This window comes from Lonchura striata, chromosome 5 (genome assembly GCF_046129695.1).
Source record: "Lonchura striata isolate bLonStr1 chromosome 5, bLonStr1.mat, whole genome shotgun sequence".
NCBI classification, from domain to species: Eukaryota; Metazoa; Chordata; class Aves; order Passeriformes; family Estrildidae; genus Lonchura; species Lonchura striata.
The window spans coordinates 9,812,576-9,829,431 of record NC_134607.1 but is presented as its reverse complement, the minus strand read 5'-3'; the positions used below and the strand labels follow the sequence as shown (position 1 = coordinate 9,829,431).

Sequence of the window (16,856 nt, the reverse complement as noted above, 5' to 3'; positions counted from 1 at the left end):
TGGGAATGTGTTCCAGCTTCTTCCCTGAAGGTAGAAGGGTCAGAACCCTTCTGACAAGAAGGGTTTCTTCAGGTTTCTGAAATGTAAAGAAAAGGGGAAGGGGGGGAGGGGGGGGGGGAATTTAGTTCAAATCACCAAAATCCCAATATCTGATTCAGAAAAAAACATGTTTGACGCCAGAACAAATGTTCCCCATCTTTCCTGATTTATTTTTATTTTTAAAATTTTTGTCAAATGCTTGTGTGTTTTTCATCCAAATAAATGAAATTCCAGTTGGTGAGGTATCCTGCTGAACACTTCCTTTCCCCCTGGGCCCATGGAGAGGGTTAAAGAGCATCAGTATCTTTTACTAACTTCACAAATTATCCTGTTTCTTCTTCCCTGAGTACAAAAAAGTTATCTCATTGTCTCCATTTTTAAAGCTTTGTTGGTGTATTAATAGACTGGCTGCTTTTATTGTTTAGATTCTAAAAACAAATAAGGGCGACTCTGTTTTTATAGATCTTATTTTTCCCTCTGCTCTGTATTTTTTTCCTGAAGAATTAGGTTCTATTTACAAACTGGAATCTTCCAAAGCACTGTCCCTTTTTGAAAAAGTTGAGTAATCTTATACCCCCATAACTTAAAGAGGATGCAATCCTTGAGTTCTCTTGGCTGCATTTTCCTCAGCTTCAACAGCCAGATCAGAAAACTTTATTATCTTGCTACTTTATTGAAGGTTTCATTGCAGAAATGTTTCTCAGTTCTTTTAGCTATTTTTCACTCTCTTTGATTCCAATAGTGTTGTCCTGAGGCTAAAATGCTACTAGAATTTTCTACTTTTTGTTTTTCCTTTTAAATATCTTTGATCTTTAGCCTTGCTTATGCCATCATCATTTTAATGTCTAAATGTTTGTAAATACTGGAGAAGAAAGAAGCATAAAATACAGTCCTAAGGACAAAAATAATTTAAGTTCAATTTACTTAATAAACAAGAGGTTCCCAGCCTAAAGTTCCATCTGCAGCTTTCAAATACTGGCAAAATTTTGGTTTCCTAAAGAAATTCACATCTTTGTCTTTCAGATAACCTCTCTTCATCCTAAACATGAATACTGAAGGAAATTTAGCTATGATTAACCCCTTGTATACCAGTTTCAGATAATGCCTCAAACACTAACAGAGTAGTGAATACCCAAGAGAAGTCTGTGTCCTTCACTGATAGCATTGAGTACATCTTTAATGCCCACAGCTTCTTATAAATGAACATGTGGATAACATTTGCCTTTTGGATTTCTATATTTAGGCTTTGTGCCAATGTCTACACAGGACCCGTATTTCTCTTTCGCTTTCTGGATTAATCCCCATCAAGTATTGCAAATCTTTGCTCAAGGGCCCATTTCAGCACATCCCTCTCTGGCTTTGGCCACTTTGAAATCAAGCTTTTGTTGACTGAGTGTCCAAATTATAAGAAAATCAAAAATATGCCATGTATAAGCTGGGCAGGTCTCTGAAACACAGATTCATTATTGTCCAATTTAGCAGTGCTGTTAGAAAAAAGCTTTGTAATTGTTTGATTTAAAGGACGTTCCCATGAGACTGTGATAGAGTTCATCTTGCCTAAATGATTTAGAAAATCTGAAAACCATCCCAGGATCTACTTTTAGCCACTACTTTATTTTTTGAAGGAAGAGTGAGTGACCCATTACTCTAAGTAATGGCAGTACACCTAGACCCAAAGTTGCTCTGAACAGACACAGCTGTTTATTACACTGGCAATTATATTTTGTTTTTGTTATAGCTCTGGTAGTGTTACCAAAGATACATCCTAATTTATACTGGTGTGAGTGAGAGTGTGGTTTGTGACAAAAGGGATTCTGAGGTAGTTTCTTGTGAGAACCCCAGCCTTGCTCTGGGGTCTCATATGGTGGTGAAATTCCTCCTCCAACCTGTGCTTCCAAAGAAAAACTCCGCAGTCTCTTGTTGTTCCGTCTCAAGATGATTTATTGCTAGTTATCTAACAGATTATGTTATTGGGCTGTGGCTGTTTGGTCAGCGGCCTGGGCAGAGGCACACACACACACCCTGACATCCTCTCTATCTGCTGTCTTCTTCTTCTCTCTCCCCACCCAGGGCTGCTGCTATCTTTTATATGATATATTACGTATTACATGTTTATAGTTTTCCCCCAATACCTACTATCTATATTACAAAGTGCTTTTCTACTCTAAACCAATCTGTGAGTGCCAACATCACCAAGAACATGGAGGTAAGGAAGAAGAAGGAGGAAGAACAGGATCAGCCCACTTTCCTCCATCTTAGAACTTCTGACCCCCATGTACAAAGTAAAAACCCCCTTGTACATGTGCTAAAAGCCCCCTGTACAATACTAAAAAAATTTCCCCTCTACTTTGTAATTACTTTTACTATACTATCTAACCTTTTGTGACTGCTTGTTCCACCTCCAAAGTTGGTAACTCATTCCATGACTCAAAATCACAGCTGTTTTTCAGCTGTCTGCCAGGGTCTAGAATGCCTCTGACCAAGGCCTGGAACCTCTAAAAATGTCTGAGAGACATTTTGAGTTCCCACAGTTTCTCACTTTGGAAAGACTGTTTTCATCGTGGTGGTTGAATGGGGAAGGTCTTTAAGTCCTTTGGGATTTTGTTTTGGCTCCTCAAAGTGTGGTTTTTTTTTTTTTGGTTTTTTTTTTTTGTTTGTTTGTTTTTGTTTTTTTTTTCTCAGAGAAAATCATCTTAAGCAAGACTCTTGCTAAGAGTGTTTGGAGATGGCTTTGATTAATCTGCAGGCTCGCTGGGTGGGATGTGGGGGGAAGACAGAACAGGGGAGGTGACCTGAGTTCTCTCAGTACCCCTCGCATCCCTGGTATCCCCGAGTATCTTGTGGGACAGAATGAGGTCTCCAGTCTCCATCCCTTGCAGGTTCAGCCCTGTACCTTGAACATTTGAAGAGCTGTCCAGACGAGCACAGCCACAGGGACTTTGTGGGTACTAGCTCCTGCAGCTGTAGCTCCTGCAGCCTCCTCCCAGTGCCGCTCCGGCCGCTCCTTGCCCTGCCCCACCAGACACCCGCGGATGCTGGCGGCATCTCTGTGCCCCGATCGCGGCAGGAAAGCAGTAGCTGGGGAAGGGCTGGTGGGTGAGCGGCGGTCAGGATGGCTTTTTGTGCTTCCTCCCAGCGGGGAGCAGCTGCTGTGACAAAGGGGTCCGGGGGCAGGGCGGTGCGGGCCCGAGGGCGGCTCCCGGCTCCATCTCCCACCTCCCAGCCCTCGCCTTCCGCCGGGGGCTGCTGCCACTCCCGATCGCCCAAACTCCTGGGAGGGGAGACAGCACCCGCCGTCGCCTCCTCTTCCTTCTCCTCCTCCTCCTCCTCCTCCTCCTCCTCCTCCTCCTCCTCCTCCCGTCCTCTCCCCGCCGCAAACCCCAAATAAAAGGGGCGGGGGGCAGCAGGATGCGCCGCTCCGAGGGGAGGCCGGCGCCGCTGCCGGCCGCCTGATGCTGCCGCAATTCGCCATTGCCGGGCACGGCTCGGAGCCGAGCGGAGGGAGGCGGGGGGCAGAGCCGGGGGTCCCGGGGGCACAGGAGCAGCAGGCGCCCCTGCCCAGCCACCCCCGCAGGCCGAGGCCGCCGCCGTCCTCCCCGATGCCCGACCGCCGCCGGCGGGGGGCCCCGGGGGCCCGCTCTTGTCTCCTCTGGCTCTTTGTGTTGCTGAAGGTAAGTGCCAGGGAAGGGGAGGGCTACGCACCCCCTCCCGCGGGCCCCGAGCATCCTCCGCGCCGCCTTTGTGTGCCCGCTCCGCTTTGTGCCCCGCGGGAGCAGCCCGGGGCGGGATGCGCCGCCTCTGCCTCCCGCATCCCGCCGAAAGCGGCGGCAGCCCCGGGGAGCGGCACCGAGCCCTCTGCCCGCTGCCGGTGCCGGGGAGGGCGAGCGGCGTTTTGGGGAGCGCTGCGCTGTCCTTCAGCACCGCCCGTGCCCGGCCGCTCCCTCCGAGCGCTCGCACCTTCATCCCGGCGGACCCCGCTGATGGAGATGCCGCTAACAAAGGGGAGGATGCTGGATGGTGCTGGGTTTATCGTGGCACAGCTGAGCAGTTCTGTGTTTCGAGCTCAGCCTGTCTTCTCGGCGGATTCATTTTTCAAAGTTCTGCCTCATACCGCAAGCTTGGTTTCATATGGCGTTTCACATGGCGTTTCTCATCTTTACGCTTTAGCTCATGTCATGGTTTCTTAGGTGTATTTAATATGCTTCGTGTAACTTCTAAAAGAAAATGTATGTGCTGCCCAAGTGAATACTGCTGGGTGTAAATGTCATTGCCCTAAAGAACAGCGCTCAGCACTGCTAAAAACTTTGTTGTATATTTGTCAGTCACTGTTAAGCAGAGCTCTGCGACTAAGGACCTGACCTTTCAGAGCCTTATAAATGTAAATGTTCTATGGAAATCATCAGGACTCCCTATGTGAGTAAGAGTTTGCAGGATCATGTCCTGGAACAGCAGTGGTGTTGCTTCTAAAATTGACATTGCATTGACAGAACTATTTAAGGGAAGCTTTCACAGCATTTGTTCACATAGAGTAATCAACTGATAACAGTCTCATTTTCATAACTGCTGAAACATACATTTATGCAAGATAAAATGCTAATAGACAGACAAAATTTTTTCCATGGACTGTGGTCATTTAAAAAAAAAAAAGTATGCTATGGCCCAGTAGAAAGAGAAAGTTTATAGTTTTTTCATAAACATACAAGTGCACACAGTTTTAAGTAGCTGGTTTATCCCACAATCAGGGAATGTACATTATTCTATGTCCTAGCGGGTTGTGGTTTTTTTGTTTGTTTTTTTTTTAAGTTAAGGTGTTTACGTACTGTTTTTTTTTTTTTTTTTTTTTTTTTTACTATCATTGTTGTGGTAAAGCGTGACAGAAAATAGGTAATTTAAATCTGTATTAAATGAATAGTAAATCTGAAGTAACTGGATAAGGTATGAAGGTAGCCAAGGGCCCAGGTTGTCATTTTGTTGGGAAATAACCATCATTCCCCAGCTGAGTAAACCTGGGACTGGGAGGACAAAGAAAGCTGATGAGCATTAGCAGAATTTTGTAGAGTGAGAGAAGGTTAAGCTGCATCTTCAGATAGAGGTGCATCAGTATCTCCCTGTATGACTGGATTATGACTTTCATTGGATAGTAAGGCCACTGTAATTAGTTATCTTTGTATTGGTATTGAACACTACAGTAAAAGAAATGAGATTTGGAGTGATAGTCAAAGTAAATCTGGTTACAGGAGAGAAATTGGAGAAGTAAAAACAGTGTTTGTTTTAGATCACCACAAGAGGACCATTTTCCTGAGCCTGAAATTCACTGAATATTCTTCAAAATCTGTGTAATTATTTTCAGTGACATATAATTAAAAAGAACTCATTTCAAAACAAGGCTTTTCCCCAGTTTTGTTCTGTTTAGTTCTACCAACCTGTTGAAACAATATTAAGATTAACCAGACTTGATTTATTAAATTGGTGCTTCACCTGGAAGTTAATCTCATTGAGAAAGCAGTGGCATTGATCTGATGAATCCGAAGACAGGCAAAACTGATGTCTGTGTGCTTGCTGTTTCAGTGTTAGCAGCCCAAATGTCACTTGCTAAGCTGAATCTGCTTGATGTGGCCTTGATGCCCATCTGGCAACTTGTAAAATCATCAGCAGACTTTGCAAAGTGATAAAGCTGCTCAAAGCACATTTTCTCCTCTCTTCTCTTGTCTTCCAATTTTCAATATTTCATGGTGTGAAGTAATAGTGCCAGTTTATTCCAACTCCTTATACTCTCTGAGGCTGCTGGGTCAGTGACAAGAGGAGATCAAACAGGAACATTGCCCACTGCATGCCATGTGCCTGATTCAGTTGCCCATGGGCTAGTAAGGTTTAGTTCCTTCTTTAACAGCGTGATGTGGATGCTTTCTGTGCCCCAGGGTAGGAGCATAGTGTTAATTTTGGAAATACCACAATGTGATCTTAAACCTTTACCATTCTCATTCTTTAGCATTTTTTTTTATGTGATGGCTAATTTAGAAATTAGCAGAAGAAAGGCATTGTGTGCAAGCTCAGACACCAGGATGGATTCACAGTACTTGGAAGAGGAGCAGGGCTGTGGGTTTTGCTTCAGAGAAGACTCCAACCTTGCTGCTGTAGGAATCTCTTAAAATATTGCCATTTTGCAGTGGGTCTGTGTTCTCTGTTAGTTTGTTTCAGTCAGAATGGCTGGAAGGCAGAGTCTTCAGCAACTTGCTCTGTAATCATCTCATTTTGGCATGGCAAAGGCAGGGCTGAGCACAGCCCAAAGGAAAAGCTGTACTTCAGCTAAATAAATAAGAATAAAAAGTAGACACATTCCCTCATTCCAGTGACTGATGTAAGTTTCTCATATTTTCTAACTGCAACCTAGAAACCTTCCCTTAGTCATAACTGCACTGAGCTCTGGCCAGCTGAAGTTCTGCTCTGGATCATGTCCCTGATGTGTCAGATATCCCACATTGTTGGTGGCTTGCACCTGGGAGCTTTAAGGTTGCTTTGTTGAATTATTTCTGGGGTAGACGGTAAAGCTTAATTAGAAAACAAAAGCATCTTGAACAAGCCAAACCTGGTGCTGGGACATGGTTTACAAGCTGTTCCACCTCCAAGTTGTTCTAAGAAAGCCTCTCAGTAGGAAAATAATGAGAAAACTGGTTGTCACATTGCTTCCATGTCTGGGCTAAGTAGCAGTCATGACACTCTTCAGAAAAATTTTCTATAAGTAAAATAATGCATCTCTTATTTCCAGGAGATTGAGGTCTTTGTATATCATATGCTCTTCATTTAAATCAGCACCACCCTCTTTCTTTCTCTTAGGAAGGACAACGTCTTGTGTCTATCAGGGTAGAATTTTGTCCAATACTGCATCAGTTTTTGTAGTTCATAGTGAACTCTCAACTCATTTTTACACGGGCCAATATATTCAAAGAGGCTGAGATTCTGTAAGACTTTACTCAACCTTACCCAGCAAAGGAAATCTGTTTCTACTGGTGTACTTTTCAGGTATATATACATTTTCAATTAATAATCTGAAGTAAAAGCCTTACCATTAGGGTGCTGCCTTTTTCTGCAGGAAAAACCTTTTTAAGAGGGAGGCTGATTTCACAGCTGAGAGCCCCAGTGTGTGTCACTGCTGTTTCCTCCTGCTGGGAAAAGCAATGAACACATAATTTGAATTTTGTTATGGAATCCTTTTGGCATCTCTTCTCTCTCCAAGAGATGGCAGCTGAAGCTCTGGTTGAGACAAGTTTGTCTTCTTTCCTCATGGTCATGTTCTGCTAGTGTCAAAATAAAATAAAGAAAGACCCAAACCTACACTTCCAGCTCATTTTTGTTTGCAAAACAAATGTAAGGGATCCTCATGATGGGACAGGCCCAGAGGTAAAAGTCTTTTCTTCCTACCACTGCTCTGGGACTGTCCAGCCTGTATGGGAGAGAAAAGCATCCTCTCAGGAAAAGCAAATACTTTTCTTTTTTAAAAAACTAATTACAAACAGTCACCCTCAGCTCAAAACTACTACAAATCATGTTGTCTCTTATATCTTCATTTTCATGGATAATATCTAGATCAGGGTCATTCTGGAGGGCAAAGCCAAAGAAGAGGATGCTTGTGCCAAGTCATGTTTACGGAACTGCAGCAGGCACTTACAAACCCCTCTCTGCCAGTGAAATAAGAGTCTTCCATTACCCTTTGGCAGACTTCCTTGTGATGAAATGACAGTGGACCATTGAGAAAAGATCTTTCATGTCTGCAGGAGTTATGAGCCCCAGACTCAGATTGCACAGGGTCAGTAAGGCAATTTCTAGGTTGTATCACCTGGGTCAGAAGCTGCAGTCAAGGGTGATCCCTCATCCAGGCTGAGATGGGCTGTGCTGAGAACAGGCTTACCTGTGGTGATCCATGGCAATTCATTAAAGGGCTCCTGGGAAGTGCTGACTGAACTTGAGAATCCCACTAATCTCTACATTTCTGCTGTCACCACACAGAGCAATCCAGGCAGATCATGAAATGACCTTACAGAGCTTCAGATTGTATGCTAAACTGAACAGAGCCTTGTGTAAATCCATTTTGAGACTTATTTTACCAGACAGTCTCAGCTCTAGGGAAGGGAGCATTTTTTTTACTTAGGCATATGAGTCAGGACAATAAATGTCAAAAAATAAACCTTTGGAAGCAGGTATCTTTGCTGAAGAACTTAAAAGATTCATAGCTAACTTTGATTCTAAGTGTTCTTTAAAATTATTTGCCTTTTTCATTGGAGAAGTATGCATTGTCATCCTGAGCAGTCTTCTAGTAAATTAGTGATTCCATTTTTTTTTACTCAGGGTTTTAAAGATTCTCTTCTTGAGGCAAAACTTAGTTGTTTGCAACGTGAAGAAAAAAACAACTTTAATAAATATTAAGAATATTCTGAAATTAAAATCTTTACACAGACTTGAGTACCTACAAGTGCAGTAATATAAATTAAGAGACTGGTTTATTAGATGTTTCACATAAGAGTTGTAACTTCCTGGGTTTTTTCCTTACTAAATTTCTGTCGATGTAGAATTGAAAAGGGGAAAAACTTTGAGATAAATGTGGCAGCATATGCTAGCTGCCACATATGGAGTATAACAGATGAATAGAGAATGGGAAATACTGGAAACAGAAAGGTTACCTTGCTTTTCTCAGCACTCTGCAATCTCAAATGAATGGCAGCCAGTGAAGGGAGCAATTCCTAGGGAAGGAGTTTGCCATCTTTACAGCAAGCCAAACATGATGCATTGCATTTCTGGAACCCCCTTATTCTTGTGCTGGGAAATTACGGTGGCTTTTAGAGGGAGTTCCAGAAATAAAATTATATGCATGGTGTCTGGCTTGCCATAAAGATAGCACTTTGTATCAGGGCTGTGATGGAATGAGTGTGGCAAGCTCTGCAGTCTCCCTTCTTGATGAATGCAGGTATTTAGGGAAGAAATGCTTTACAGTAAGTGTGGGTGATAGAAAAGTTGGTGTCATAGCTGACAGCACCAGGGAAGAGAGTTAGCAGAAGTTTTAAGCTTAAGTATGCTGGTCTTGAGGTGATAGCATGGACATGAGAAGAAAATATGTGAGATATTTGAACAGGTAACATAATATTGGGGGTGGCAAAATGTGAGCATGGTATTTAAGCACAAGCATTGAGCAGTTCAGAGGAGCTGAACAGAGATAATGGAAATAAACAACTCTGAGATATTATTCTATTTCAGCCCAGAGATTTAATATGAGGTAGCTGTTTGTAGATATGAACCTCTTAGGGGATAAAAATCCTAAATTCCTTGCTAAGTTCTCTGTAAAAACAGATAAGGTTGCCTGTCAATCTACACAGTTGTGATTTTGAAGTGATTTGGCCTCAGCACTTTTCTTGGTTGATGAGACAAGAGCCTTCTTGTCTTGTCAGAAGGGTTTGAACAATTGCAGCTCCTTTGTGTGCTATAAACCTGCAGGTCTTCAGGTTAGCGGTGTTGATTTCCAGCTATATCACAGGAAGGCCAAGTCTTTGGAGTAAGAGTGGTAGGTCCCAATCATTAATTTGTCAATCTGATCAGCAACTCCTTCAAGTTTAAGGGCTTTCAATAATTTCCTTGTCACATCCCCTAGAATCAGCCATGGAGGGGCTGTTCTTCAATGCTGAGAGGAGCCCCCAAAGCAGGCAGACTTGTTCCCTTTGTGTAATTTGCTTTCTGTCTTTTATCTGCACCACAGCTATTCTGGATCATTTCCTATTTGCTCATATGGAAGTCCTTTGAACATGGCAAATCTTCACTCCTCACTGATCTATTAAATGAAAAGGAATGGCTCCATTCCACTTACAAACAGCAAAGAAATATTAAATTTGAGAAAGGGGGAAAAAGCCAACAAGACACTGGAAAAACCCACACACTCAAAACCCCAACATCTATTACAAGTGGTGAAGAACATTAGAGAGAATTGGGGAGAAAAAGAAAAAACACATGGAAAGAATGCTAATTAGTGTTTTCCTAAAGTACTGCAAGGCAGATTTAAGGAAAAAATGATCATTTTCCCAGAGCAATGAAATGAATTTATTTATTATTTGCTTAGCACTACTGTGCCTAGCTTTGTTCTGTATGCAAAATACCTGCAGACTCTGCCTGGAGTCTGGAAGATAGACACATCAAAATAAGGATGCCCTAGATAACTTAGAAGTGGTTATCATATATGCCAGTTGCTGGTATTCTCCAAGGGCTGGTATACCTTCCAAACAGAAGTCACAATTGTTTCCCCCAGGAGCTGAGCAGAGTGGTTTTGTTTTTTGTTATTTGTTAATTTTTCTTTTTTTAAATTTGGCATTGATTTCTACAGGATGTTGTTCTTCAGAGCTTCTGGACGTTTACATCAGTTTAAAACATCAAAAATAATTAATAATCAATGTGGTTTAATCCTTTCAGAGGGATCCCATTAACTTACAAAAAATGCTCTAGCTCACAATAGTTTCATGAAAGTGACTGTAAGCAGAGCAAGAGATGAAAGAGATAAACATCACTCAGATATTTTCCTTTTTCGAAGAGAACTTGTATTTGAAACAGAGAACATAGCTAATATTTTATTGTAGTCAGCTTACTGTAAATTAGGAGGTTTGGGGATTTTAAAAATAATTTTATTTCTCCAACCTGCCTGCCTAATCTGGTACTGGTATTTTCTTGAGTCATCAGTGTCTGCTTCTGAGGAAAAGATGATGATGTCACAAAATCAATATTGGAAGATCCTATACTGTAATCCCTTTTCAGGGAAGTCCATTAAATCAATGCCTTTCTTCTGTGAGTAATGACTGTAGAATGAAGCCCTCTAATTTTGCTGTGTGAAGGAATAAGCAGATGGGGTGGGATTTTACATAATTAGCTAGCAGTTATTAAATACAACAAGAAAAATTATGGTGTTTTCTGAAAGTGACATGTATATGTAGTGAAAATCTAAATGTATTTCAAAATGATCTCTGGTATAAAATGACTTCTCAGTTGCCTTCCAAAATAACATGTTAAACCAAAAAGTCTTTTTTATTTTCAAACCTTTTGAAAACTTACTCAGGATTCCATGGGCTTTGAAGCCCCATCAGTTTTCCTTTAGCAGCACTGGGGGAAATAATGAAAACTACAGAATTATGTCACCAGCATTTCAGTGAAATTGGGACACTCTGAGAGCAGGGACAACAACTTTGCCACCTCACCTGTTGTTTATGTGCAGCATCCATGTCTGTTAGCTGGAACCAGAACTGATGGGTTTCCTCTAATACTTAGGGGCTATCAGAGAGTCTACTGTGCTCCTGGGAATGGCTCCAAGGCCCAAGTGAAGTCAATGGATGCTTTTATGTTGCTTTAAAGAGGCTGAGGAGCAGGCTGCAGTGGGCACTGCAGTGCCAGCTGGGGGATGCTGTAGCTCTGGCACGTGGCACGGAGCCAGCGGTGACAGGGCGCTGGCCCTGGGTTTGCTGCAGTGCCAGCAGCACATACTGGAGACACAAATGGGGATGGATTTGATTTTTAGAATCTGAGACTCTGACAGCTTGAAGAAACTCCCCATCAGATCGATATTCTTTGTTTAGGGGGTATCTGTGTTGGCAGGAGGTGGGGTGTTGTAATCCACAGCTGAAGCCAGGGTAGGAACTCACAAATTCTGCTCTGGGGTGCTTTTCTGCAGACAGAGCCATCAATCTCCCCTTTCTCTTCCTCTGTTTGTTTCAGAGCGCTCAAATAAGAGGTCACATTTAAGGACATTTCAAGCTACATCTCCTCTTGTTGGCATTGCAGCATTACCACAGATACATGGATGTATGGAAGCCAAATTCTGCGTCAATATCAGATACTTGTATCTGGATCTGAAAAATCTGGCTGGTCCCTTCTTCTTCAATCATGACACCAAAACCCAGTGACCATCTGAGGCCTTTGAATTTCAGAACATAAATTCTCATCCTGCTCAGCTCAGGTGCAATCAGAACACAGCTATTATTTCCTAGACCCTTCCACTTACACCTTTGCAGCTAACTAGAGACCAGCAGACTGCCATAGGTGTGATAAAACAGATAGTAATAACAGTTCAAAATATACGTATTTCAAATGCAGAAATGAACCAAAATTTCATAATTAATTTAAGATTGGTGCTTGTAATAATTCTTCGCTAATTGGCAAAAGGACAGCCAGTGATTCCAAGTTACATATTGAGTAGGAGAGCTGCTCTTGCTTGGAGGAACTCATGATGAAGTCAAACCCTTTGAATTCTTTCCATGAGGAAAAGTGGATGTGTTCTTAGATATCCAAGCAGAGTGATTGTAGAGATTAACTAAGCACTATCTGTTTCTGCATGGACATATTTCTGTTTAAAAATTTAGGATTAGAGGGCTGCATTGTCAAGAGGAATTGACAAGAGCAGTAAATAAATAAAGAGTTTTGGCCCTTTGGCTATAGTGCATTCCAACAGCTTTAAATGGTATTTATATAATTATTTACTCCATATTGTAAATATTTAAAAATATTATATTTAATATTTTGGTGTTTTAAAAAAAATATTTAGTCATCAATGAACTTTGCACGATCATTTTTGCAAATTATTGTGGCAACCAAATACCATGCAGCCACTGTCACCTTGACTGGTGGGATGGGGAAGAGAATCAGAAAAAAAGGTTTGAGTTGAGATAAGAAAAGCTGATGCATGGTCACTGAGCTCTATGCATTGAGTCACAGCATAACTATCAGACACCAGCTTTTCCTGGTAGGCATTGCTGCACAAGGTGATGGACAGCCCAAATCAGGATATCAGTAGAAGTCCAGGTGGAGGAAACAAGTTCTGGAATGTCTGTTGTATGAGTGTTCAGCTTGGAGCAGAGCCACAGTGCCTTCCTCATGGCCTCACCAGAAGGATGGTGTGGCCAGAATAGTTGCAGGTGACATTACTTCAAGCACAAATAAAACATGTTCATGGACATGATGAGGTTAGGAGATAAAATGGAGAAGAAACAGAAGCATTTTGGAATGTGCCAGAGCATATCTAGCCAGCTTTGTCTGTTCCAGTTATGTACAAGGTTATTTTTGCATCCCTTCTTCATTTGGTAGCTCATCTTTAATAAGATGTGACCTGTTTGGAGATTGGCTTTTAGTAATGATATCTTGTAATGATTGTATGGGATCAGCTGATTGTTGTCAATATGTACTGTGAGTAAAAGTCATCTACTGATCAGAGCATTTCCATTTTCTATCTGAACCATTTTTATTTCTTCTTCCCCTCCCTGGAGGGAGGGATTTATTTCCATTATGAGCGCTGGTTATGTGATTAAAGCGTAGGAGAGCTACTGGAGTACCACAGGTATCTGCTTGTTTATCCTTCTAGCTGGCTTTAAGCTGCCAGTGAGGCTGGTATTTCTCACTCCATGGCGTAGCTGGGAGGGTGTAGAGGGCAGCTGTAGCACGTGGGGAAAGGGGGAGGCAAGAGTTTGCAGCAGGGGTCTTGAGAAAGGAGGCTCTCCAGGATTGTCCCCTGGTTGTCATCAAGAGGGCAAAGAATGTGGTGTGGAGGAGGGGCTGTGTGTATCCCAGAGGGTCAGGGACATGTGTAATTGTTCAGGGTTGTACAGTGATCTAGACTGGAAGGGATGTCTGGAGAGCATTCTGGTCTAAGCCTCTGCTCAGAGAGAGGCCAGGTAGGTCAGGGGCTCAGTCCAGATCTGAGCGTTTGTGATGATGGAGAATCCACCACCTCTCTGGACAGCTTCTTAGGGCCCTGCAAGAGAGGAATGTCAGCCAATTAAGTCCTTTTAAAGATCATGTATTGGGACACAAAAGAGAATTAAATTTTTATTAACCTCACAGGTCTGTTTTGCAAATTCGTTAATTTTAAAGTAATTTTGGCTATCTTCCTTTATAGAATTTCAAACTCTGGGTTACAGTCATAAGCTTTATGCTGAACTCTGCTTGTTTTCTTGCATTTATCAGTGCCTTGAAGCTTGAGCTTTAAATATTATATCAAGGATAAAATTCCTAGAGCTGCCAGTGTTAGACTGTACCTTAATTATCACTTAAGCTTTCTGCAGAGTCAGGCAGGTATCTGCCATCACTGCATATGCACAGCTTCAGAATTCTCAAGGAGTTTTTTTGATTTCTTTTTTCCCTTTTTTCTTTTTTTTTCTTTTATTTTTCCCCCCTCCATTTTTTCCCCCTCCTCTTCCAAGTTACACTTCTGGGAGGAGAACTATGACTTTATGTATTTTACAAGCTTAGGTCTTAGGCATGCAGGAAACCATTAAAACCTCCCCGAGGGGATTTTTGGGAGCAAGATGAGTTAAAGGCTCTTGATATATGACTGGCCTCTGTCCTGGCAGGCTTAGTGCTGGAGCAGAGGAGTCTGTCATCACTGCACCCAGCTACCAAGATTTGTAGAAACCAATGTGGTAAAATACGTCTCAAAGGAATATGGGGAATCTTTTCTGAAAATTTCTCTTATACTTTTTGTATTGATAACCGAAGCACTGCTCCTAAAATCAATACAAGATTACAGGGACTCAATACACTTAATGAGCTCCAAAAAAACAGTCTGGCCTGTGATTACAGCTTCTGTTGCCTGAGTCTGCATTGTACTAGGATTTTATTCCTAATGATTTACAACATTGGAGGGGAGGATGAGTTCCGGAATTTTTTTTTTCCCAGATTTTTGCTTTGAAGTTATGTTAGCTCATACTTTTAACTTGTCCATGCTAGAATACACATTTCTGCTTTCTAACTATAGGATACAAAATAAAAAAACAAACTTCCCTCTTGCCCCTTTCCCATCCCAAAAAAGACTCCAAAAGAATCCCCCAAACCCCAACAAAAACCTGAACAAACAAACCTCCCCAAGTTTCAAAAGTCCCTAACATGGTGGTTGTCCTGTGGCCCTTGTATCTTCCAGTCCTCTTCCCTGAACCCTGATGTGAAAGCAACATCACCCTATTCTTGTACCTTTAGGTCAGATCTTTGAGTGAATAACACAAAAGCCTATCTTACAGTTCACAACACTATTAAAAAAAACCCTCACAATTTCATCTGTTAGAGCAACAGTGATGCTTTCCCCCTGGAGACCCTGCAAAGCCAATTTGAATTTATTTTTGAAAGAAAGAGTATTCTGCAGGATGTGTTTACCATTTTGTGAACTAAAAGGTGTCAGCAGGGAGTGTGAGGATATCTTGAAGGACGGAGCTTACACAGAAGCATGTGAGTTTACAGAGAAAAAGGAAAAACCTCTGGACTATAACAGAAAAGAAATTGATAGATGGGATTTTGGATGGATAGCTGATGAACCACATCAACTGTGTTTCAAAAAGTTTGGTCCTTTAATTCTAACTTTTTTTCAAAGCCAGGCTTAGCTATGAACTTAAACCTCAAGGTTCCCTCACTGTGTGCCCAGCAGAGCTCAGGGAAAGGGCTCCAGGCTGGAGCAGCCCTGCTGCAGAGCCCATTGCCTGCAGCACGATTTAAATGCATGGTTTCAGTTGGTATTAATCATTTGAAAAGCTTATAAGTTATTAACACAGGAATTTCCTGTGTCATACACTCTCCTGCTTTTCCACGGCATGTTGGGTTTTTTTCTGGTCTTGTGCAAGTTTAAAAAACAAAGTCCAGAGGTGCCAGAGGATGCCTGGGGTTGGTCCTTTCTGGTTTTGTGCAGAACATTATACCCTTCAGTACTGTGAGATGGATGGCTGGGAATTGCTGGATGCCCAGAGTGAATTTTTGCAATGATAATGGAATGTCTTTTTGCATGAGGAGGTGAGCCCTAGCCTTTGTGAGGGGAAGCAGATGGCCTGCAGAGATGTGCCTGCATGCTGCACCCAGGGATGCACGTGCTGAGTTAAGAAGGCTAATAGAGGGGAAGAGGAGTGTCCCCTTCTGCCCCCTGATAAATCCATTTCTGTGCTGTCAGAAATGGCTGTGAAATGGGAGTGCTGTGATTTTTCTCTGCAGAAAGGGTCTAGTCACATTCATCTCTTTTCCTCTTTGCATACTGGCACATTCTTTCTGTGTTCCTATTTATCCAAAGTCTTTACTAGGAGTGTCGGGCTAAAGGTCATATGATTTTTTTTCTCCCTTTCTCTCCTTTTTTTTTCCTCTCTAGTCCCTCTGTTTCTAAAGATGTCAAACTAAATAACTGATGATTTCTTCTGATGCCAGAAGGCCTTAATAATATGCATATTAGGGTTTAGTGTATTTTTCTTTTTCTGCATCTCAGTGCTCTCAATTTGTATGCAGAGCCATCCTCTTACCATGAGCTCCTATGCCCAGAGCTGAGGATTATGTTCTTATCCAACATATGTACACAGCCTGAAATGCTAAATCTCAGCTACTAGAAGAACAGAAAAATGTTATGGTTAAAGGAACCGTGTCAAAGCCACCAGTCAGATCAATCTATAAATCATCATGTTTGAGAGGCAAGATAAAGACACACTTTGAATATTTGTCCCCTGACCAGTACTAATTAATAAATGTACATATTGCTACTCTGACTGTGAGGGATTAAGCAAATATGGGGTGTTATTCAAAATAATAAAACCCAGTTTTGTGGCAGTGGTGGAGGAGTCTCTGTGGATGCTGTTTTATGCAGAAAGGGCCAGATTTTGGTAACCGGTAGCATGGAGACTATGGAAGCAGCACGGCAGTGGCATAGTGGGTTGTTCCCTCTCCCCTTCAGCCAGACCAGAAGAAGTTCCTGCAGGATTCGACCTGCTGATGTCCCTCTTCCATCCTGCCCCCCCTGCAGCAGCTCATGTGGGGGAAAGGAGAGAGCAGAACAACTCACCTGA

At 42.2% G+C, this 16,856-nt stretch overlaps 1 protein-coding gene across 4 annotated transcripts in view; it reads left to right on the top strand.

The window, feature by feature from the left end:
* Positions 1–3,456: 3,456 nt before the first annotated feature.
* The window catches only part of PTPRO (protein tyrosine phosphatase receptor type O), a 145,184-nt gene continuing 131,784 nt past the window's right edge, over positions 3,457–16,856 (top strand). For 3 of the 4 annotated variants that reach the window (XR_002465792.3, XM_077783262.1, XM_021535161.3), the window contains exon 1: positions 3,457–3,710. Coding sequence is in view for 3 of the 4 variants with exons in the window: in XM_077783262.1 (XP_077639388.1) it covers positions 3,492–3,710 (219 nt within the window). In the remaining variant the exon portion in view is untranslated. The remainder of the gene's footprint in view (positions 3,711–16,856) is intronic. The other variant, XM_077783263.1, reaches the window with a different exon arrangement.